Below are 23,713 nucleotides of genomic sequence, written 5' to 3'. Positions count from 1 at the left end.
ATGGTACTCTTTTGGGGCTGTTGTGTCCTCTTCTCTTTTTTTAACAATGATTCCCCAAAGAAGTGTGTGAAGATTGCTACAGTTAAGAGACCTTGAATTGCTAGAGTATAACTTGGACTTTTACAATATACATTTAACATTATGCAAGGCAAATTTCCATTACTTTCAGATTCCTAGTTGTGTTATATGTTGTTCATATTTATATGGTATGATGACACTGACCTTGGATATCAGTTTTGGCAACTGTCTGTGATGTGAATCATTGCTAAAGCTCGATGACAACAGCGGCAAGACAGAAAGGCGTCAGCCTTGACAAAGACCCTGAACAAGGCTACGGGATCTAAAAATATTGCCAACAGACTCTTTGTATCCATCATAGACTATAATAAAGACTTGTACTCGGAAATCCTGGTTTCCTGAGCAATTAGTATTCATACCACAATAATGTCCAGTATGAGGCCGCAGTCTCACAGCCAAGTTCAGGACTGGTCCAGTCCTACAGACCGTACCATTAGTGGAATATTTTTGTAATCCATTCAGTTTCCATTTCAATCCCTTTGCGCTAGTGTTGGTGGTGAGGGGGTAGTGTCTGATTACTAGTGATTTGGGCTGTATTAATTTTATTTATTGGATTTGGATAAAACATATGTGCGAACGTAGAGCAGATGTGGATTAACAATTCAAGGTGACCTTTGTAGGGTCATTGCTGGATGATCATGGTTATATCCATGTATGTTTCTCAATGTCAGGTTTTACTTTTGACTTACTCCTTTCAAACTGGTTGTAGTTAAATCTAAACTATTGGGAAAATCAATCACTCAGAAGAAAGGTGTTCACTTGAAGACTTAGTCTGGGACTTGTCAGAATTGTTTATCTGACATTTGAACTAATAGAATGTGACTAGAGATTGGCAGGTTGGATTATGTAGGATATGCTGTTTCCCAGATATTTATTATAGTCCTTGACAGACCCTTAAGTTAAACAGTGGTCTGGGAAAGGTAAGGAGCTTAAACATTTATGTATGATGATAATAAAGGCTTCATCGGGCTGAGTAAAAGCTAAAAGTGACAAAAAAGTAACAAATAGCAGTTACTTCAGTATTTGTAGGAAGTTACATCCAAATTGTGCAAAAAAAAGTCTTCCAAGTAACAGCGAAAAAGTATTTCAAGCCCTGGCGTATCTATGTCGTACATGTAGTGAGGTGTTTGGAAAGACTCAGAATTCCAAAGGTTTGGACAACAGCCTGCTCAGGAATTAACATGTCAAACTAGCGATGACAGACTGGTGTGGTGGCACATACAGAGGACAGGAGTTCGCTCCTAACGGTTTGCAGAACGTAACCTTCTCAAGATTGCTGAAGTTTTACAAAACATCAGAGAGGCTTCTATTACCCAAATTTGCCGGGCAGAGTCAGTTTGATGCCCATCTCCATAGCTTTTAATAAGTTAGGGTTTATTAGGGTTTGGAAGATATTTCCAATCATTCACTTTAGACTATTCGTTGAAAATAATCTATAGTATAATACCGGTAGTATAAACTCTTTCTGCAATAGTCATTTGTAGTCTGTTGCCAGCAAATAAGTTGAATAGATGTCCTTTTCAGTATACACTAACAGGGATTAGTATGAGGAATTTGAAAGATAACTTTCGTTGGAATAGAACTGTCACATGTTTTCTTCCTGTCACAGATATTATTTCTTTCAGCTGACTTTCATACATTTCCTCCGAGGCAAGTTGTACATCTTTCCCATCAGCTGTCTGGACCACTGACAAAAATGCCTTCTGTCTGGTCTGAGCCATTTCCGCTGTACTTGAAAAGATGTCCATTTGAAAAGTGCAGAAAAACAGGAGCAGGCTGACATGACAAGTTCACTGTGTATCAGTTGCTATGGTAATAGACAGGTTGGGACCAGGAGCTCAATTGAGCCTCTTCCATCTGTCAAACAGAAGCAACTCTGGACTGAATTATTGCTTTTCAGTACTCCCTAAAAGCCTTAACTTTTCCATGAGAACATTTTTAGTTGCTACTGCTCCAGTTACAGTTTAGCAATCCTATACCTTTCTGTCAAGTTACAAGCTAGCTAGAGATCCTTTTTCAGCTTTAGTCTACTTCAACCATTGCTTGCCTGTTACAAGGAGATCTATGCAATGTTTTTTTCCACAGGAAGATGTCATACATGCACATACTTTTGTCTGCCCATTGCTTACAGGGGAACTGACAACTTGGTATGTTGAAAGAAAAAACAACCTTACTTGTTGCCCAGGAATGCCAACGCAAAGCAAGAAAACTACTTTGCACATTTAGACTAAGTGTGCTTTGGATTTGAATTGTTGAGTGAGATATTCAGTTGCCTTAAACATTCTTCAAATTACAATCCCACATCTAACATGACTCAGAAATGCAACAGCCAAGTCCAGTAGTTCTCTGGTCCTTTTGTACTTGTCAAAGGTGCAAAATGACATATTTTTGCTGAATCTTATCTGTACGTTGTATTATCATCATCATCAGTCTTGTCGTCCTGACGGACGATCTGCTCCAATCAAGTACGATGGGTGCGGCGGTGTGCCGCCAAACCAGCATTACTTCTGCATTTCAGGCATTTACAAACACTGCAAAAGCAACCCTTCCTTTTTTGGTTGTACCAATAAACAAACTGAATGTGGTCTGAAAACAACAATATGGCTGACCTCAGTGCCATCGTGATACTTTCTACTAGTTGGTACGGTGCAATGACAGATAAACTTCTCACATACCGTTATGCAATGCGATAGCGTTGATTCAAGTCACTATGCAAAGAAGCAACCAGAACACATGACTTTGAACATCACCCATAGCTTACTTTAAGGTCCTTTAAAATAAGGGAACTTGGTGATTGTGCCTTGATACCATTGACTTAGTCATGGTTCTGTAGTTTCTCCATTGATATGTAATGACACAATGAAAATATTTGCATAGTAGTTTGATGTTGGGGGCAGCTGTGTGTGATTGGTGTGGGAGGATGAGTTGTAGCCTGCACCTGTCATGGCCTATGAAGTACAAGGGTATAAATAGGAGAGGGAATGAACTGACACTGGCTGGTGTAATGGAGATGCAACCTAGGTTATTGAGGGGTTGGGGTGGGGGTGTGACTTGAATCCTTTTAGTTGGTATCTTTTGTTTTACCTTTGCCGAGAAGGTTATACTTTTGGTAGCATTTGTGGTTTTGTTTGTGGTTAAAAAGCATAACTGGAGAAGCTGTGGTCTGGAAACATTTCCTACAGAAAGGAATATGGGGAGGGAAGGAAGGAAACTATTTTTGTAACATTCCTATTTCAAGAAGGAAAACAATCAAATCTAAGCCATCATTTCTCAGGTACTGTACCAAAGTGTAGTTTAGTCAGAATGCAGGAAGAATTCCATGCTTGCTGTACAGTGATTTACACTAAGACTAAAGGGAACATTCTAGCATTAGTAAGATGCTCTACATGTTAGACGCAGTACTCCCTCACAGGTGTCACTTTATCCAGTACATACAAAAGGATTGTAAGGTTGCAGTCTGATACCAGGAGAGCTGAACAAGTCCAGCTTATAAGATTATGGTCCATCCTGTTTTGTTTTGATAGCACTTAAAGTGTTAAACTTGGCATTGAACTGTAGGATGCCATGCCAGCTGATGTCTCTTTCCATTCAGGAACACTCCGTTTTGGGTTACGGACACTGTTTCCTTTTTGTATTATACCCAGGGCTTTGTCTAAATCTGGCAATATCCGTTGTAGGTTACTGTGTCCTAAATGTTCATGTTTGAGTGGTCATCAGCTTTGACCCTATAAGGTCAATTAGGTATGATTGTTAACCCGGTGCTGATATTCTATTGGATCAAGTAATGTTTGAAATGTTGTAGAATCACTAATATTTGACTTGTAGTAGCATCCTTACCAGTGGGAAGTTTCGCTTTAAGTTTTCTTTGTGTCTTTTGTCAAGGGTACAAAAAGACCTGGCCATCTGTGAGGGCATAGTGGTTGCCTCAAGGTCAAGATCAGGTTCAGTTGGTACTTAATCTCTGTCCAATGCACAAAACTTGACATTGTTTGCCTGCTGTCAAGTTCAATTTAGATTTACAAGGGTTCTGGGTGTTTTGTGGTACTTTCAGTTAACAACTTAATTTCTTCGGGACACCTGGGAAATTAAGAAAATGTTTAATTTGCATAATATTATCAAACAAAGCTTTTGAGCTTTGTCATCATGTTACTTTGCTTCGATGTTATCCAACAATAAATTATCCATTTCATTGTAGTTAATATGACTGAATATGCTCAAACGTAGGTACTTTGTAAGTAGCAATGTAATGTTACATTTTGAAATCTGTGTTGTACGGAAATTCTGTTCCTCTGTGACTACAGCATTCTTTGTTAGGAGTTAGGTGGGAATATATTGTTGGAACACAGATGTCTTGTTAGACCATGACAACCCCCATGGCAACTCAGTGGGACAGTTTCCTGCCCCCTCCCCGCCACTGCTTTGTGAAACCTATGTCTTTGTTGAGTAAAGTTGACAGCTATATCTATCACCATCTTAGAGTCCATAAAGAGATTTAGCATGTTGCTTTATGGAGTTACTTCTTGGTCAATCCTAGAGGAAACAGGTTGAACACTTCTCCTGCCACCTCCTGTATTTGAACAGTAGTGGGTAGCACTTGTTAGAATTGGTGTAAAGCTATTGGAGCAGTCTAACTGATAAGTACAGGCCTAGGCTGGCACAGATGGGCTGGTAGTGTGCTGTAATGGCCTCTTTCTCTAGACCCATTGCAAGGGGAGTAATACTGTCACGCTTAGCAAAGGTGGAAAATGCATTCTGTAAGGGCCATTGTTACCTTGTGCTGCCCACAACCTGGGGCTTTCCGCTGATTTTCCAGCCACAATTCCGCTTTTGTGCCGCCGCCCTTTTTCAATTCCTCCCCCACTGGCTCTCTCTGGTGGGTGAAAAGGCAAGTATTTCAGTCAGACATAGGCCTTCTGACTCTGAGAGAAAAGGCACTGGTCGCAAAGGCCTAAGTGGAACACATAAGTCAACAGTGATGAATCGAACCCCTAGTTAATTGATACATCTTTTTGTAAACTACCACCATGTTAAGGCCAAAGCAAGTGACCTTAACAAAGTTCCGCAGAATATATTTTTTCACGAACAAAGACTTCAAGGGCTAGTGTGATATTTCAGTGGCTTGTTGACTTGTTTTCTTCTGGAAGAAAAAAGTTCTTGACTTCAAGGTCAAGAAGAGTTGAATGATGTCCTGCTGAATCAAAGCCTCGGAGCCTTGAATGAAGTTTACTTTGAACTTGCAGAAGGGACCTCCTTGGTATTGAAATACTTTGTAGCTGGGTATAATTTGAATTGACTTGTATTACTTCCACAGATAGCAGTGTATTTTGCTGTAATAACAGTACAGATCTCCAACGTTTCTTTTTTTCTTCCTAGAATCCGTGATTAAGAAATTTGTGTGCTCCCTTGTTTATTTATATCTATATTTTCCTTTTCAACTTTGAATATTGTTAATGTTGCCTGCTGTGAAGGCAATCCTGTACCTCCTGACCATTTCCAAGTAACTAGGCAAAGAAAAAGGAAGGATGAAGATGAATCTAAAAGGTGTCAATGACACAGGCCATACAAGTAACAGGTGGGTCTTTAGGGAGACTTTAGAAGATCTTGAAGGAATCTTCCAAGAGACAGAGCATAGTCTCCCAAGGAAATACATGAGTCATTGCCAAGCAATTACCAGGACTAGGAGGTACAAGGCTCTAGAGGAAGGGACCCATTTCAGAAGGATTTAGATATAGCTTTTGTTTATTTTGCAATTGTTAACTGCTTTTCTAATGAAGGAAAGAGGATTGACCGGTTGTAATGCAGTCCTTGAATGTAGGCTTGTCTGCATGTCTTAAGTTATCATGGTTTCTTAAGCCAGTGGTGAGCCCGTCTTGTTTATTTTTAAGGTGCCCGGAGTGCGTCTTCTGGTCAGTTTTGCTTGGTTTCCTAAACACAAGTTAATTCCTAAAGAAGGAATGGAATGACGGAGTTGTGCATGCTTGCCTGCTAAAGGGCTCCAAAGTGGTGTTTATTTTGGAAATGCTGAGGGGGAAGCTGGCTCCTATCCGGCTTGGGAGTGTTGCGAAAGCAAGCCATACATCCAGACAAGCATGGCCAGTGACGAAGCTCGTACCACTAAAGGTGTGAAAGGACAGACTGAATCTGTTATCCTCTCAGCTGTCTTCTCTTAGGAAAACTACACTTTACTTCAAAAGCTTTGTCAGACCACATTCTGTTTGAAAGTAAAGGCTAATATACATGAATAGACTGTTTGAAAGTAGAGGTTAAGGTATATGAATAACACCTTAACTAATGTTAATAATGTAATTTAAAGATAAAAGGTTCGATTATATAATGTACTTACAGTTCTATAGAAATTCTTACATCATACATATCAAATTTCAGGAGGCCCTTTTGATGTTGAATAGCATTTCCCAGTGTGACAGGCCTTTGTTCTGTTGCTCCCAAGGTTGACTATTGTGAAACCGTCAACAGGTATCACTACATTCTCTCAAAATTGGTGTTTGTTCCTGAATATTGTGGGTATACATTCTTGTTTCAGTTGAATTCCAAAGAAGCCAGCAATGTAGTGATGCATTGTAACTGTAATCTTGGGTTGTGGCTGACACAAGTCCAATATACAAAGTCATCCATCATACAGTGACAGATACCTTGTCGGAATAACTCCAGGCTTAGTTATTGTAAAGAAAGATGACCTACCACCTTTTCGTTTAACTGTGACAACAATGTTTATATGAGAGAATGTTCAGACCTATTCCATAGACCAATGGACTATTCAAGAGGAGAATAGACTACAGGTAGTACCCTAAAATACATGTTGCAGAGCTTTCCTAATCAGAGACTCCTACTGACTGATACCAGTACTGCACTCTCCACCTACTATGGCCCAATGAATACACAGTTTTCAGAGTCAACTTGGCATAGGCAAGCAGGTGCAAAATAATATGAAGTCAACACTGATGTAATCTATTGTATGTTGTCCTTAGGTTAATAATTACTTAGGCATTGGTCTGGTTCATTGACTGTCAATGGTTGGAGTATCTGTTTTCTGTGTATCATATCTCAAGCTTCTTAAGAGCAGATAAACACTTAAGTAGTGTTTCCAAGCATCATCCCTGTTGAAGTATCTGTTCTCTTATCTTCTTACATTCCTTTCCAAATTATGACAGCAGTGACAACTTTTCCCCTATAATATATTGAACCCTACCAGCTTAAGTTATCAGGTCAGGTACTGGAACCTTTATGCATGTATGTTTTGGTAGTCAAAATACTAAACACTAATTTGGTGCTTGCTACAACAAAGAAGAGGAATTTAGAACTCTTACACATAGAATGTAAATGGGCCCCAGATGAGTTGGAAAACAGCACAATGTTTCTGGTACAAGTACTTCATACTGTTAAGAATTGGAGTTGGCACATTGGTTCAAGTCTTATCAAACTGGGGGCAAGCCTCCACTTCCTGAGTAGCTTGAAGTCTTGCCAGGAGTTGTGCAGCCACTAGACTGTTAGGAAACTATTATTGTGCATCTTAGTAGGTAAGGTGAAAAGAAGTTATCCTCTATTGAGGTGAAGCATGATGCTTTTAGTTTGGCTGATTATGTAATGTGCCTTCACCACGGCTCAAGGTAAATGCCTCAGGGTTCCATATGCATGCACAGGACTGAATTAACATCCCCTCCAAAGTGTAAAAAGGTAATCATATTTGTACGTTAGTCCTTTGATGTATTCTTTCTATAGTATAGGTATCTGTCACTTGATATGTCAAAGTTCCAACTGTGTATGAAAGAGTGGGTAGATACATTGGTTTTTATCATGTTCAGAACTTGTCCTTTTTCTATTAAAAAAATTCCAAGAACACTCTTGCCAGGTGATAAATGTAATAACTGATCCCGATGACAGCCCAGCTGCCGCCAATGACTCCACAAATTTGTTCCGAACTGCAACCCAAATTTTTGCAGCAAAATGTCCTGGAGACATTCATCTAAATTAAGTGGAGCCACGTGGATGTGGGAGATTTCATAGTGAGACCCATTATTGGAGAAGACAAGTTCCTAGGTGGAAGGTATCAGGGCATAATCATTGCCACTGGAAGGAATTAAGAAATTTAATAAAGCTTTGATGGAATGACGGATAAGGAATGGCGAAGGTGGTTGGGTGATCACAAGATTGAAGTCCACTGTCAACGGGCTCTGTCAGATAATCATACGGGTGACCTGACGTGTACTGACTCCTCTAAATTAGAGGCAGAAAAAGTAGGAAGGAAGAGAATGCTTACTTGAAGGGTAATAGATCAAGATACTATTGTTCTGCTTCTGATACTATTAGAAAAATGGGAAAAGATTTCATCACAGATTACACTGTTATAAAGATGTATAAAGCTGTAATCACAAATAAAATGTCTCTTCTTTGAATATAAACTTTGTCATTACATACAACAAGAAAAAAGTTATAAACACGGCTCTCCGTAGAAAGCACATATTGGCAATCATCTTCAAATGCGTATGTTGCTATAGGTTATTGCCTCAGCTCACCTACAGTTGACCCCCCCTTCCCTCAGGCCATTAGGCAAACTGACTCACAAAGGCAAGAGCCTCCACATAGCTGGGAATCCAGCCCTGTCCAGGTGCTGAGAGATGGAGAAAGAACTTGGTCCCGCCATTTGTATGGGGCAGCCAAAGTAATGTATAGGGCAGCCATACAGTATACAAGATACTCCATCTTCATGTTTCATTCGGTTGGGCATACCTTGTATCCAGAAGCTGCCATAAGGCTTATAGTTGCAAACCTAAGCTAGCATTAACATACAACCTTTGTAGATATAGACAATCTGAGAATGTTTAAATCAGCTTCTAGACACTTTCCAGGCCTTGATCTGACAAGTACTATCTCTACTTTCTCTGCCTACTTGCCTGGTATGATAAGTAGCTTCAGATGTTACTGAATTCACTTCAAGGCAGTCATAGCTGTCCTCTACAAGTCTACCCTGAAAAAACAACTTGTTTTGGTATTTTACAAGTGGTTTCACCTTGTTAAAATGTTAAGAGGTTCAAGTGAGCTTTTAGATGGTCTTGTCCGTCAGATATTTAGTCAGGAATACAAGTAATGATAGCTAATCTGCAAATAAAAGAAAATTGTTTTTTTTTTTTATATTGAATCATGACTTTTCAAAGACGCAGCATATTCTTGATTTATCCCTGTGTCCCACAATTTAGGTGCTGGGAAAGGAAATGGATTTATAATATTAACAAGCGTGTCAACCGGATTGGTTATAGACATGGTTGAACTTGGCCTAGCCATTTTACGGATTTGTTGCAGGAATCTTAATGATGTTTATCCTCCAGCTCTCTGCACCTTGTTGTACCACCTTCCTGACAGATGACCTGAAGTGCAGTCTTGTTGTCAACTGTTGGAATGTGATAATTAGCTTTTATAAAGGAGGCAGACAGCTATGCTTTTTTAGTAGTCACTGACAAAGGCATAACGTTCTTTATTAAGATCCCTTTAACTTAAGACACCTGCTCTGTATCATATTGATTGACTCTTTTAGTGGCTCTGGTACATGCACTTGTCAATTTCCTAGAATTGTTGTAATGGTAGAGCACTAAACCATAGCCAATTCTGCCATGTACACCAATGCCATATAATCTAAAACAGACAGTCACTGTTTGATGAAAAGGATATAGCACCAGCAGACCAGTTAATGGAAGAAAACTAATGCAGTTCTGCATGCCAGAGATGTCAGCTTGGCCTTTAAATCTTTTAACAGTAAAATCCAATGGAATTTGGTAATTAGAGTAATACCGGAGAGACCTGTCACAGGTAGTGTGCATTTCCTGACATGTGTTCATTGGGCGTATTCAATTTGTCTGTTGAAAAAGTTTGAAAACTTTAAACTTGACAGAATAAGATAGCTACAACGTGCTGTGAAAAGGAAGGTAATTGGGTTTATCAACCGTATGTAAATAAAGTAGAAGTAGGACTAAGAATAAGGTGGCACCAAGAGCTAAACTTATGAGCTAGAGCTAAGAGATAAGGGTTCAGGCCAAAGATTTGTTAATGTTTTTATATCCTATGCAATGTTTTCTAAACTTGCTTGTTCAATTTGTTTATGCAGTTCTTGTGAGATTTCCCTCTAACTTTTTTAACGTCACCCACAAAAAAACTTTCCCTGTCAATCTTTTATACTGTCTCAAACATGTTGTTCCACTTTCCCCCCACCTTCTCTTAAGTCCAAAGGTCTCCTTATTATGCTTTACTTGAGCTATATGATATTTGATAGGTCTGAAGATGAGTGGTGTGTATCACCATGGTTAGACCCAGGGTTGAACCAGGCTACTATGGGTGGCCCTGCTTGGATGTGGAGGTCAAGTCTTGCAGTCTGTACAGTTCTCCTCTGCTTCTCAGAAACCTAACAACTTCAGCCATCATAATAATAAATAGTAGACAAAATATACTTATGTACTTCATCTAGATTAACATGTATGTATGGTATCTATCAGGTGAGATTCAAGCCCTCTTGATATTCCTGCTTTTAATATAAGGAAGGGTACAACTTTAGTCCATGACTCAGTTGTCAGACATGTAGTCATACACTCTGGTCTGTCAATCAGATGAAGTTCTGAAGATCTAGAAATAAGTAGAATAGTTCATCTTAGAGTCAGACATTTAGGACTTTTGGAACAGTCTACACACCTGCTAGGTCTGTGACCAAGTCTTCAGCAGACAGATTCTCAGGATTGTGTTTGTTTACAAGGTTGCCATGTGTAATAATAGTAGTGTAACTGTCTGCTTAATTATTAGGTCGGGAATTTTTCCTTTATCTACACCATCCTGGTCTTTGATGTTATACCTTGGCTCCAGTCTCAATAGTACGGAGATCATATCTCCCCACATCAAAGAGGAAAATATCTTTTGATCCTAGAAACAATGGCCAGTTTTCCCTTTTATCTTAACACCACCCTCGCAGACCAAGTTTAAACACAAACTGGCTAATATATAACTCCCTCCATGTGTCTCAAATAACCTCCTTGCTATTTCAATTAAGATGCCTCTTGATCTTTGACCTCTCATAATTCCTTTAATCTTATATTAAACTTGGTTATCGATTTTTAAGTTCAGACATAAGCAAAGTCGTACATTCTCGGTATAAAAGTCGTCCTAGGATCCAGTCCTTGGTTGACTGTGATGATTCGGTAGATAAACGTCAACTGATTGAAGCTGTCGTCTGTTCTATGCTGCGACCTTGGCGCCGGCTGTCCTGCGCGTGCTGATGTTGTTGACGAGGGGAAGCCCGGGTTGCGGAGTACCTGCGGCTCGGCCCTCGCCCCCAGGTGCAGCTCTGATCTTATCTCCAGGCGGGCGGCGCTGGCTTTGTACGGCAGACTCCTGACATCCCAACCATCCAGATTTGTTGACTCCTCCATGGATACTTCTAATCCACAGACAGAACTATTGGGGTGTCTGAGGCTGTCCTGTCCCAAAAGTTTTCTGTTTTTCAGGAAAACCTGATCTCTATCAGAGTAATTTTCATTGTTAAAGGATTTACAACACAGCCATTCGCAGTACAGGGTAGCCTCAGGCCTTAAAGTGGAAGTATCCAGCATTTTATAGTGGTTTTAAAAGTGCTTCAAATCCCTTAAGCCTCCTTTGAACATAGAACACCTAAGCCCTTTACAATGTATGATTTGGGCCAATGCTTTTGCGCTGACTGGAAAATGTACTCCATCACTCATTTGTAGTTTTGCATTAGGATCACAGTTTATTTAAACCGTAGAAACAACTTTTGAAAAAGGATAGGTAACTGCAATTTTTTCACCATAAGCTTATTGTATTTTTCCCTTTTTATGTTTTACAGGTCCCCCGGGTAGAAGAGGGAAGAGAGGCAGAAAAGGAGATACAGGTATTGTCATTTCTACATACTAATATAGGTCCATATCTCTCAAATTTACTCTGACTTAAGATTAATCATCACGTTTATGCATTTCAAAAGCTGTAATGTTAAAGAAAAAGTTTAATGTGGTTATTATATTTTTGTTGATTTTCACTAATATCCTGTTATTTTCTTCCAGGTGACCCAGTAAGTATGGAGGCCAAAGTTCAATGCCAGGGAATCCCATCTAAGCTTCTTCATTATTCAATTACAATCATTATATTAATAACCAAATTGTAGTTGTCATTTTGTAATTTCTAATGACCCAAATCACTGTAATTTCCACATTTTTTTGTTTGTAGTTAGAAGATCAATTTTGTTTTTGTTGTAGTAGACTAAGTAATCAGTACATGATTTAACTAAAATTTTGATTCTCTTCATCCTTTTTTTTTCTCTCCCAGGGCCCACCAGGCAAAAATGGCTTTCCGGTATACCTTCTCACAAATACATATACCCTACTAGTGTGTCTTATGTTATATAGAGTTAATCCATGTAAACTACTTATTCCACTTTCCTTCTAATGGCCATGTCATACTACTAGTAATTGTTTTGACACAATTCCTGCATGGGTTTTCTCAAGAATGATTACTCTTCTAGTTCTTGACAAGATTCGCATGGACTCTTTTGTCTTATTTTTAAGTAAAGACTATCAGTTTTGCTTGAATAAAATTGCAAGCATAAACATGTTTGATCAAGTATCGCTGGTTAAGCTTGTTCCAAATGCAGACTGCACAGGTATCATACCATCCAAATTTCAAATGGACATCTCATTGTTTTATTTTGGTGTCTTTTGAGAACAATGTGAAGAAAAGGAGTCTGAAAACTATGGTTAGAAGGGAAGAACCATCTAGAAGAGAGCGCAAGAAAAAATTACCATCCCAATACATTAGGATGGGAAATCATTTGGTTTATAAAAAGTTGCTACAAGAGCTGATATAACTTATCACAATGCTCTTGAAGTTGAAGTGTATGTAACTTTACGATGCGTGCCATGCTGCATGCACCCCTCCCCCCTTGGGTGTTCCCCAGTCGACCTCACTGCATTGCTTCCACATTTCTGACAATCATCTGTGGTCCAGGTTTACTGCTCTACTGACAGATTGAAGTGACATTACAAGGCATGACAGCTTGATATTGAGATTACATGTTGACTAGTGTGAATTTTTCTTTACTGGTATATATCTAATAATGAAAGAAAGATTGACTTCTATGTATCATGATTATTATCTTGTCAATGATTTCAATGGACATTGTATAAATGTGAAGAATGTCAAGTCTGTTTCTTAAAAGTAATCTTATGAGAACTGCTGTGAACATGTACAATGTAGTTAGTGATCTTGAGCTTGTTTTGTTCCTTTGCTTTCTTGTGTGTTCCCTTTTTCCCCTATAGGGAGGCATTGGTCTACCAGGGGTTCCAGGGAAAAAGGTGAGAGGTCGTCAAAGGGCAACAATTTACATTCACTTTACTTTTGTTAATTTTATATTACGGGTTTGCGTACTATGGAAAACCAGTTGTGTTTTACCACTGACATGTTCATGGATATGTTGTGGTTATCATGATTCATTTCAGCTGCACTGTCACCATTGCCACAAATGCAACACGTTTGCTTCTGTCCTGCTCTTTAATTGTGCCCACAATCATATTTATGGATGCCACTCTTTTCTTCTTAATGTTGCACAGCAACTGTGATCCTTGCAAAGAAAGGTTGAAATGTTTGTGGGTTTTGCTGTGCTTAACATTCATGGACTAGGCTATCATGTTTGAATGTTCTATATATATTTTTGTTGCAGGGGGAAAGAGGGTATCCTGGGTTTAAGGGGGATAAAGGATACAGGGTAGGTATGAGGATGACATTAAACTTCCGGTCCAATATTTTTGTTTTCCTGTATTTAGGACCTTTCTTTTCACAAGTATTCTAGGTCAAAGCCATCACCAACGTTTGTTTCATCACTTCTAGGGAGACCAGGGTCTGGATGGGGTTTGCCTACCTGGACCACCAGGCATGTCAGTAAGTATGGTGCTATGTTTTATTCAAACCTACATTGTAAGGTCTTCCATGTTAAAGCCAGATCTTGTCTGTGCTAACCACCCCCAGCCTGTATATGGTTTTTGTCAAAGTTGAGGTAAACAAAAGTACATGTAGTTGCCATACATTGCACATATCCTATGCAGTTGTTGAGCAATAAAGTTATTCCATATCTCTCGTTTTTTAGGGAGCAAAGGGAGACAGAGGATACCCAGGATTTCCGGTGTGTCCTGTCTTCAGGATTCCCGAAACCTCCATTGTGTTGGCCATGAATTCCTTTGATTATCTGTCCCAAGCACTGATATTACACACAGTCACACCTTACTGGACAGTTATATAGTTCTTTTTAACATGTTTGACTCGGAATCTACCTATTTTGCACTGCCCAAGATGAAGTTGGGCCAAGGAAAGCTTTGTTAGCCCACTGCCAGAACCATTGTAACACACATAATGGGCTGTTGGACATGTAATGCGCAGTTGGGATGTAACATACCAAAATCTGTTGTAACACACAAGTAAAGCTATTGTAACTTGTAAAAGATCCACACCAATTTCATTTGTTTGTTCACATTAAAAGAGAGGCAAGTACATACATTGGGACACTTCCCTACAGCCCATTTTCTTCTTGGCCACTTGCTACATTTTTTTACTTTGAAATGTCTGGAAACCAAACAAATAGATTGGTGTGGCTTAAGAATATAACACGCCAGCAAGGCTGTAAGACAAGGAGAAGGAATATTTCATGGAAGTTGATAGTGGCACACTCAAACATATTAATACACTTGATACTGTAATAAAGAAAGGCAAAAATGACACCTTACTGGTCACATTGCTTACATATTCAATTTGCTGACAAGCTTTTACCTTTTTTTACCGTCAAAAATTTGTTGCACAACTCAAGAAACAGTTCGGTTGCCAGCTTTACTATTATGAAAGTGTAAATAACATTAATCATACATGTATCTTATAAAGAAAAGAATAATTTAAAGGATGTTGAAAGCTGTGCCACAAATTCCTACCATTTTGAAGTGCAATATGCCATCGATAAGTACATGTATTCTAGAGGTTATCGAAAGGATAGAGGTCATCACTACATCCTGAAAGAACTTAATGTATGGTGCAGAATGCATGCTTTGTTCTGTATGTACCTTGCTGCCATTCTTTTCCTGAAATCTATGGTGCTTATAATACTTTGCACATACATGTATGTTATGCCTAAAAGACTACCACGTTTTATCCAATGTGCTGCTCTGTACATAATTGCAAGATGACTGTGTAGCCTTGCTATTGTTTGAGCTACTTTAAAAGATAGGTGTTCAGATGGCTGTAACATTGTATAGTTAAAGCCTGCGCAATGAAGATTTGCTGGCTGCAATGGAAGCTGTATATGCACTATGTTGAAAATGGTCTGGCTATTGTAACATTATGAATGGTCTGATTACAATGGCTGCTAAACATTCTAAGGAATTGCAATATGAAAAGTGGCATTGCAATACGTTTATTTGGATACGTTTTTCTGAAGAATGCTCTAATTAGAAACACTTGTACATTCCATGTAGTTGTAGAGTTTGCTAGCCTTTTGCTATCTGTAATATTGATATGTACAGTAGAGCAGGACACATATTTTGTTTTGAGGAATGAAAATGATGTCTGATTTGACTGTTATTGAGCAGCCTGCCTACCATGTTGAATGAGGCTTGGCTCTTGAATTGATGATGTGCGATGATGATGATGACACAGAAGGTATGAGAAATATGGAAGCATGCAGCAGAAGTCTACCATCACCCTCTCTACCCCCCTCCCCCACTCTGGCACCCTCACATCGTAGTGCTTGCTTTGGAGGTGGCGGGAAATCTTGGCTTGGAGAACCTCCTTTATCCTGGACACTGTAAACCCCCTGCTACTCATTCCTACTTGCCTGACGGCAACTTTATTCCTGCAAAAAGCAGTACGGTAGGGGGATGTCAGAGACTGGAACGGACATCAGTATATAGCCCTGTTTGATGTTGTCTTGTAGTTGGTACCAACTTCTTTGTGTAATGTTGCATTTCTTAACAATAATTACAACCATAATTTTGACAATGTCGAGAGAAAAAAAGAAACAATCAAAGATGACTTAATCAACAGTGTTAACCAATCACACGAAGTGTACAAATTAATCTGAGACAATACCATGACAACCAATAACAAGTGTAATACCTGACAAACATGTTCTGTAGAGTTTTCTCCTCTCTTCTTGCTGCTTTTGTAACTTCCCTCATTGTCAGTCAGCTCCTCCCTTCACGGCTTGTGTCTCTTGTCTGCACTGCACATAGGGGTGTTCTCATTTCATTATCATAGTATAATCATACATGGAACTGACGGAAGCTGCCCATCATATCTAGATATACAAGCTGTACATCCCCATGGCATGTTTTCAAATTTTCTTATAATACGAAGAGCAAAAAAAGTGTAAAATCAAACTTCTGCTTTTTGGTCAAGATATGCAAGCATGGTCAGTGTGTAACATGCAAAGGCTGTGATTGGGGTTTTTATGATTTTTGAGTGGTAACCCTTAACCCCTATCCCAGACTTTTTAGGAAACAATCAAAATGTACTAATTCTTGTATAACTAGATGATTAAGGGCAGCTTTGAAAATTGCCATTTTTGTTCCCTATTTTCTTTTTCATTTCTTGAAATATAAGTCTTGTTTCCTTGCTGACATGATTTTTTTCTCACTTCTTGTGCAGGGTCCTATCGGCCTGGATGGAAGACCTGTGAGTACATTGTATACGCTTTGTCTTTTTTATGAATCATTTCTGAATAGTCACATACACATGTCATGTACATCCCAAGGCAGAAAATTAGAGGGGGGCAAGACTACAGTTTGATGATGACCAGAACCAAAACTTCTGTTTGAACCACTGCTAAGTTAAACTTTCATCACACCTAAAACTTAAATTGCGTCTTTGATGTTTCCTTTTTTGCATTTAAAGGGTGCACCTGGACCAAAGGGACTTACTGGAGAACCTGTAAGTTGATGGTTTTATCACAGATAATGTTACATTATGTCAAGATATGTTTATTATCTATCCTTCTATGTTATATATATCATTGGTTTTGTAAAGATATGTTCATGACAGTATAGTTTGTAGAAGAAATAATATATTATGAGTAGCATTGTATTTCTGTTTTTTTTGCTATCTAATGTTGCTAACGTACATGTAGAAGTAAAGTTAAAAGTGTCAGGATTTTCTTTCCTCATGCCATGAATGAGCAGCAAATGCATGTGACAATCACACCATCTAGCAGCCTGCCCATGTATTGCACTTGTAGCAGCTGTGATGGTCTGCAGCATCAAAGCAACATAGTAGTGTGTATTAATGATGCAAATCCTTTGGCTGTTCTTTGCTCCACAGGGGTTTCCTGGTCGAGATGGTCAGCAGGTAACAAGGACTTCCTAGATCAGAGGGTTTGGCTTGAAGAATGCTGCACAAGTTGTAGTAGAAAATATCAGAAGGGTGCATGTTAACCATTACATTAAGTCCCTAGTAGCCATCTCAATGCATGTACATATCATAATGTGCATGCTACAAAAGAGCTGATGCTTAATAAAGGATAAGTTGAATATTACAGGAAAGCCAACACCAGATGTGTGTGTTCAAAGCTTCTGCCATGCTGTAAGAAAGACTCTGTTGAAGTTTATGACAAAATGACTTACTTGAAAATGTTTACCTTTCTATAGGGTGAGCCTGGTCCTCCCGGCCCTAAGGTAAAGCATTATGATGAAGTTTGTTTTAGAAACTGTTTCCATACATCAGTGTGCATGAATGTTTGTGTCATCTCTTGTAATGCATGACTTCATACTGAACTGTTTCCAGTCTCATTCTTGTCTTTTCTGTGCATGTTCAATCTGTAACTCTAGAAACAAAAGTGACAATGTATGTAGTGACTGCTACAGCATGCACCTTCTTTATGATATCACGATGGTAGATAGATTAGATGTGGGAAATAAATGCCCTTAGTGTCAAAGAAACTATTGTTGATCTGTGGGAGTGTGTTGTGCTGTGTTGTAGGGTCCACCAGGCATTCCTATAAGCTCTACTGGAACGATTGTCCAAATCAAGGTAGTGTATGGCTTTAAAATACATGTTAATTCCTAAATGCCATTGTAGCAGCAATTGTGGGATGATTTCAATGTTTAAGGGGAGATGGATGTCTGCAAACATTGTAATTTCAACTGTCATGTAAGCTTTGTGCAGCCTATTCCTTTTTCCATCCTTACCACTACCTTTGTGTACATTTTACAATATAAATACATTCTTAATCTAATGAAGTGACCAAAGCTTTGACCAGCATTACATGTGATTATAGTACAATGTAGACTGCTGCAACATGAGTAGAATACAAGACATTGTGTGAAAGATAAAAAGAAGCTTTTTAAAGTAAGAAACCATGTTAAAGTAGAGGCCTTTTTGGCAAGTGTTGTTAGCAGCATGTGGTTTCTTTATATAGATTTTCTCAGCAGTAATGTAAGGCATTCTCTCTATCCAGGGAGAAAAGGGAGACCCAGGAAAGCCAGGCTTGATGGGACCTCCAGGGGTACCGGGAGTCCAAGGTCCTTCGGTGAGCAAGACTTCTTTTGAGGAGTTTTTGTAATGAAACGTACCATAATGCAATGCTACTTCCCTGTCCACCTCTTAACATTAGGTACTAAACATCCCTTCCAATTATCAAAACAAGAAGTTAAGAATCTACTATGATTGTAGTATAGTAGAACATGTGAACATGATGTGTTTTTGTTTTGTTTTACCTTAGTTTTCCCTCAGCTGAGGTACATGAGTGACATGCATGGTAACACCATGAAGACAAAAGCTAACTTTTTACTGAGCTTATTTATGCCAGAAATGTTTACACCTTCAATTGCTTTTATTTTTTGATACTAGACTTACATTGCAATATTGATTTGTTTTGCCTTGCAAGTAAAATTTTTTTTCTTGTTCCTGTCTTTTATTTTGTCTGTTGTTTTTTTATTTGGTTGATGCTCACTTAGTAGCCTTTATTTGCTACTAACTGCATTATACACTCACTTATACCATTTTTAATTTCACCCCATGAAAACTCTGTCTGTTTTGCTGCACACACTACCGTAGGGGATACGAGGTATAGATGGCGTACCTGGAAGGAATGGAGTAAAGGTAGGAATGTGTGTGGTGTGTTAGATACTGTAGGAACATTAAAATGCACAGGGCAATGTTAAGTGATATTATCCACACTAAAACTAAAAAATACATTGTTGCTGATTTAAATGTAGATAAAGTGGGCAATTGTTTGAATTAGAATGTGCTGCAAAAGCCAGGATAGGTGTTGATGTTGCAAAAGTTTGATGTACATGTATGTGTGATGTTTGAACTGTCTTAAGGACATACATGTACACAAGAAAAGACTGAATGGTTTGGATGTATACAGTCACTTTTAGTACATATGTCCTCTTCCACATGAGCAAAATCAGACCAAGTTGATGTCTTTTTGGTGCTCTCATAGATAGTTTTCCTTGTTAACATAAGCATCAAGAATCCTGTCTATAATAACCCCATAGTCCCCTGAGTGGTCTTCTTGGACAGTTCTGACTGTACATCAGTATCTTAAGTCATTTGCCCATGTCCACAGGGAGAGGTGGGTGAACAGGGTTTACCTGGAAAAGCAGGGACACCGGGAGAACCTGGTGAGCCTGGGGAGAATGGATATCCTGGCAGCCGGGGTCTACCTGGGCCAAAGGTGGGTTTGTTTTGTCAAAATACTCTTGAGCTTGAATGTGTTAATCTTCATCCTAATGATCTCATGTTTGACGCAATGTATGGTAAACCAGAGGTAATTGTAACTGCCCAGTTGATTTGGAGTTCAGCACCAAGGGCAAAAACAGTGATTAGTTTTAATATTTCAACTCAGTTCTTTGATTGGTAGTTCAGCACCAAGGACAGAGCTGGTTGGTAGTAAGCTATTAGGAACTTAGGCTCTGATTGGTTGTTCAGTCTGTTGAGGTCAACAACACTTGATTGGTACTTCAGCACCTTCTCACCTTCTCACCCTGACGCCTTTAGGCCTTAGGCCTGTAAGTTGTCAGCCTCTTGGTCAGTCTTTTCCACTCTGTTCAATCCACTCTGGATAAAAGATAAATTTGACTATTATAATTATAGTAATAGGCATGGAGCTGATTTGCCAACAAATGACAGCTTGAATATTTTGTACTTCAGCACCAAGGACAAAATATTCAAGCTGTCATTTGTTGGCAAATCAGCTCCATGCCTATTACTATGATTATAATAGTCAAATTTATCTTTTATCCAGAGTGGATTGTTTTGCTATACATGTAGATGATTCTCTTAAAGATTGTGCTATTATTAAAAATTGACCTCACAGGGATCCAAAGATTTGTAGTCAGACTTGCTCCTTTCTTGTTCCAGGGTGACAGAGGTGACATGGGTCTGCCTGGTTCCAATGGAGCTGCAGGAATACAGGTCTGCTGGCTTTTTTTGTCTTACTCTGTTTATAAGATGACTTACCCACAAGTCTGTTCTAGTTTTCCTGATACCTGTTTCGTAGTTAAGTATTTCAAGTCAGAGTAGACATTTTTGCAGGATGTAAAATGAGCTATTTGATTGGTCCGTGACAACCGCTTTAACACCACTCTACCATGGCTTGCTGATGTAGCGGTGACCATGCTAGTGTAGTGAGTAGTTGCCATTGACTTCCCTATTGTAGGGTCCGGCAGGAGACACAGGACCCATGGGGCCACCTGTAAGTTCACACATAAGTTCCACCTGTGTGTTGGTGTGATCCCCTAAATCCCCCCTCCCCCTTAGATCCTCTAAATATCCTCTAAATCCCCCCTCCCCCTTTCATTCTTGTTATGCAATGGTGCATTATGAACTGAAGTGTGAACCTGAACCTGTCACTTTTGACCATTTTCCTCCTGAAAAATATAATGCAGTCAATGGAGGAACTTGTATTGTTTGATTTCCATTGCAAGGTGGATGCATTAAGATTGAACTGTTCAGGTTCAAATGCAGTTATCTCTCATTTATTTGTGTGGATGTCTCTGAAAATGATTGTCCAATCTTATATCAGGGCCTGAAGGGTGACCCTGGTGAGAAGGGAGACAAGGGAGACCAGGGAGACAGGGGAGAGAAGGGTGAAATGGGCGGAGTCAAGTTCTCAGGAGAGGATAACGTGTTCACTGATGTCATTGTAAGTTTAGCACTTTCTTTACTATTGTGATAATAATATGCTTTTTTGGTTGATTATTTCTCAAGGCAAAATATGTTCATATTGCATACTCTTCTTGAATTGTTGAAAGATTTGTATCTGAGGAAAAGTGTGAAAATAATAATTGCAGGGAAAAAAAACATGTGTAGAAAAAGTTTCTGCAGACAGATGTGTTGTGTCATTTTGCTGTTTTGTATTATGAATGTTGAGATCTTCACTGTTGCCTGGTAGCTGTCATCTTTCTATAACTGTGTGTTTTCTGTCCCCTCAACCTCTTCTCTCACCTTCCATGCTACCTTGAGAAGGGCCCTCTCAATAATCCTGGTCCCCAGGTGAATCAACTCTCCTCTTCACTTGTGCATGAACAGTACAAGTGAATGAATGCATCAGTCTTGACTGTATCTAGAGGCCTACGACATTTGGGAGAGAATGCTTTTCCTTGAAGTGTTAAAAACTGATTTGGACTGATTTGAGTTTGAGTTATAACTGACAATACAATGTCATACTCTTCCCAATGCTGTCGGTCTATCCTGGAGGTTACAGATAGTCTGTGTATGGTGCTTCATTGCTCTGCATTGATGAGAAATGTAGACGTCTTTATTGTCATTATACTGGGACGTCAAGTAGTGTTTTAGTTGCAAAATAGTGTTCGAGTTAATAGTTAAGACTGTTAACTATTGGCCTTGGGTTTGAAAAGCGTACTTGCAAGTTGTCTTTGTCATAGTATTTGCACATAGTCTGCCTTCCAGAAAGGCGCATTGAGTGTTTTAAACATATTTTAACATTTTCTCTAAAACATTACAGTGTGTATAAATCCCTGGTAGATGTTATTGTGTCAAGAATTATGTCTAATAATGTACTAAAGACACTGCTGTCTGATGTAGTGTGTAGATGGTCGCTCTCTGCCTGTTCTGTTTTACTTTGCCTTTGAGTTTCTGTCTTCTTGATTTGAGGCAGTTTGTTGCAGCCCCCCCCCTCCCTTGGTACTAACGTTGCTGTTTTGTCCAGGCAGACTGAACCAACGTCCATTAACCTTATCTGTTCTTTTCTTTCTGTCTGTCATAAAGGGTCGGCAATTCCCTGGCCTGACTTTGCGTGTATGTTCCTAAGTTTCTATCAATCTACAAATTCCCAATTGATATCCCAATTATATGGTTAAAATATGTAATCCCTTGTCAAAATTGTCCTTTTAATTTGATGTAGCAATCTTGAATGCTCTTCCAAGAGGAACAATTCCTAGTACCTTATGAATCACAGATGTGTCAATAATGTGCAATTCTAACTACTACAATTTTGTTAACACCTTTCCATTGATATGCCACTAATCCCTTGTACTGGATGTACATGTAGTATTACTGTAATGCTAGTTATTTTTTGTCCCTTCTTCCCTGCCCCTACACTGATCTTCCTACCTCTGTTGGACACCAAATTATTACCCTAGTACCGTAGAATTACTGTCATGCAACGTCTGAATTCTCACAAACAACAAAAATCAGTCTGTTCAACTAAAACTAGACCATTCCACTCTGAGTATAGACATTCTGAAGGAGATTTCATGTTCAAGTAATGTCTCCTTCACTTTCTACCCCTGTTCCCTATGGAAGAGCAACTCAATATTGCTCGCATCATGACTGTGCTTTGCAGGCATGCCCATCAAATACAGTATAGCTAAACTACACAAAATGGACAAACGTTTTCAGGCCTCTGTCTATAAATTGTCATGTCTGCTGTCTGCTTTACGTTCTTAGTTTAGTAGGTCTGACTTTCTGTTTATTGTTGAATGGCTGGTATCTAACTGTGACAACTATTTGCACCTAAGACTACACAGTTATGTGTTAGAGCAGCTGAATGTGTGTTTTACCAACACTCTGTTTTAAGTGAAATGTCAGTTTCATCCCAAAAATAAAATGCTGTAGCACCATAAAAATCCTTTTTATAAGGCATGGTGTTCACAGAAATGCAATGCAGAATAACCCTTGTTTTTTTTATTATTCCTGCACTGTTTGTACTCAACCCAGGCTGAGTGAAGGAAAATGGCAATTAACAGGTTTGTACGCATTCCATTGGCTGGAAAGTCTGGCTTCGTTCTTATGTGTGACTCTTTGTTTTTGTCTCCTAGGGACGCCCTGGCCCACCTGGTCCACCTGGAGCACCTGGCCCTAAGGTATGACCTTTAGAAATTAGTGCTATTGTGAGTGTGACAGCTGGTAGCATAGATGTTGGTATCTAATGAACTGTAATGCCATGCAAAGTGTAGCCGTGGTAGAGTGTTAGTATGACTCTCCTAATAGTGAAGTAAAGTGCTTTGTTGCACAGTATACCACCACAGTGATGTAACATGGTTTGGATGAAAACAGAAGTGCAGTCTAAGCATACAGCTTCTTCTCTAATTTTCTTTCTGGAGCAAGAAAGACATCTTGGTGCAAATCTAAG

General features: G+C 39.1%; 1 protein-coding gene across 29 annotated transcripts in view; it reads left to right on the top strand.

Annotated features, from left to right (window-relative positions):
- Nucleotides 1-23,713, top strand: part of LOC109478394 (collagen alpha-1(XXIII) chain-like) — a 102,828-nt gene that overhangs the window by 52,058 nt on the left and 27,057 nt on the right. For 16 of the 29 annotated variants that reach the window (XM_019780075.1, XM_019779995.1, XM_019780092.1 and 13 more), the window contains exons 3-23: nt 11,933-11,977; nt 12,147-12,154; nt 12,409-12,435; nt 13,398-13,433; nt 13,799-13,843; nt 13,966-14,016; nt 14,222-14,257; nt 16,765-16,791; nt 17,011-17,046; nt 17,434-17,460; nt 17,760-17,786; nt 18,091-18,141; nt 18,569-18,640; nt 19,168-19,212; nt 19,685-19,792; nt 20,479-20,532; nt 20,777-20,812; nt 21,143-21,262; nt 21,586-21,612; nt 22,348-22,377; nt 23,400-23,444. In XM_019780075.1, the coding sequence (XP_019635634.1) occupies nt 11,933-11,977; nt 12,147-12,154; nt 12,409-12,435; nt 13,398-13,433; nt 13,799-13,843; nt 13,966-14,016; nt 14,222-14,257; nt 16,765-16,791; nt 17,011-17,046; nt 17,434-17,460; nt 17,760-17,786; nt 18,091-18,141; nt 18,569-18,640; nt 19,168-19,212; nt 19,685-19,792; nt 20,479-20,532; nt 20,777-20,812; nt 21,143-21,262; nt 21,586-21,612; nt 22,348-22,377; nt 23,400-23,444 (953 nt within the window). The remainder of the gene's footprint in view (nt 1-11,932; nt 11,978-12,146; nt 12,155-12,408; nt 12,436-13,397; nt 13,434-13,798; nt 13,844-13,965; nt 14,017-14,221; nt 14,258-16,764; nt 16,792-17,010; nt 17,047-17,433; nt 17,461-17,759; nt 17,787-18,090; nt 18,142-18,568; nt 18,641-19,167; nt 19,213-19,684; nt 19,793-20,478; nt 20,533-20,776; nt 20,813-21,142; nt 21,263-21,585; nt 21,613-22,347; nt 22,378-23,399; nt 23,445-23,713) is intronic. The other 13 variants (XM_019780031.1, XM_019779953.1, XM_019780067.1 and 10 more) reach the window with 11 other exon arrangements.

Source organism: Branchiostoma belcheri, unplaced genomic scaffold (genome assembly GCF_001625305.1).
Source record: "Branchiostoma belcheri isolate BF01 breed outbred unplaced genomic scaffold, Haploidv18h27 scaffold106, whole genome shotgun sequence".
Taxonomy (NCBI): domain Eukaryota; kingdom Metazoa; phylum Chordata; class Leptocardii; order Amphioxiformes; family Branchiostomatidae; genus Branchiostoma; species Branchiostoma belcheri.
This window is presented reverse-complemented; position numbering and strand designations above follow the sequence as displayed.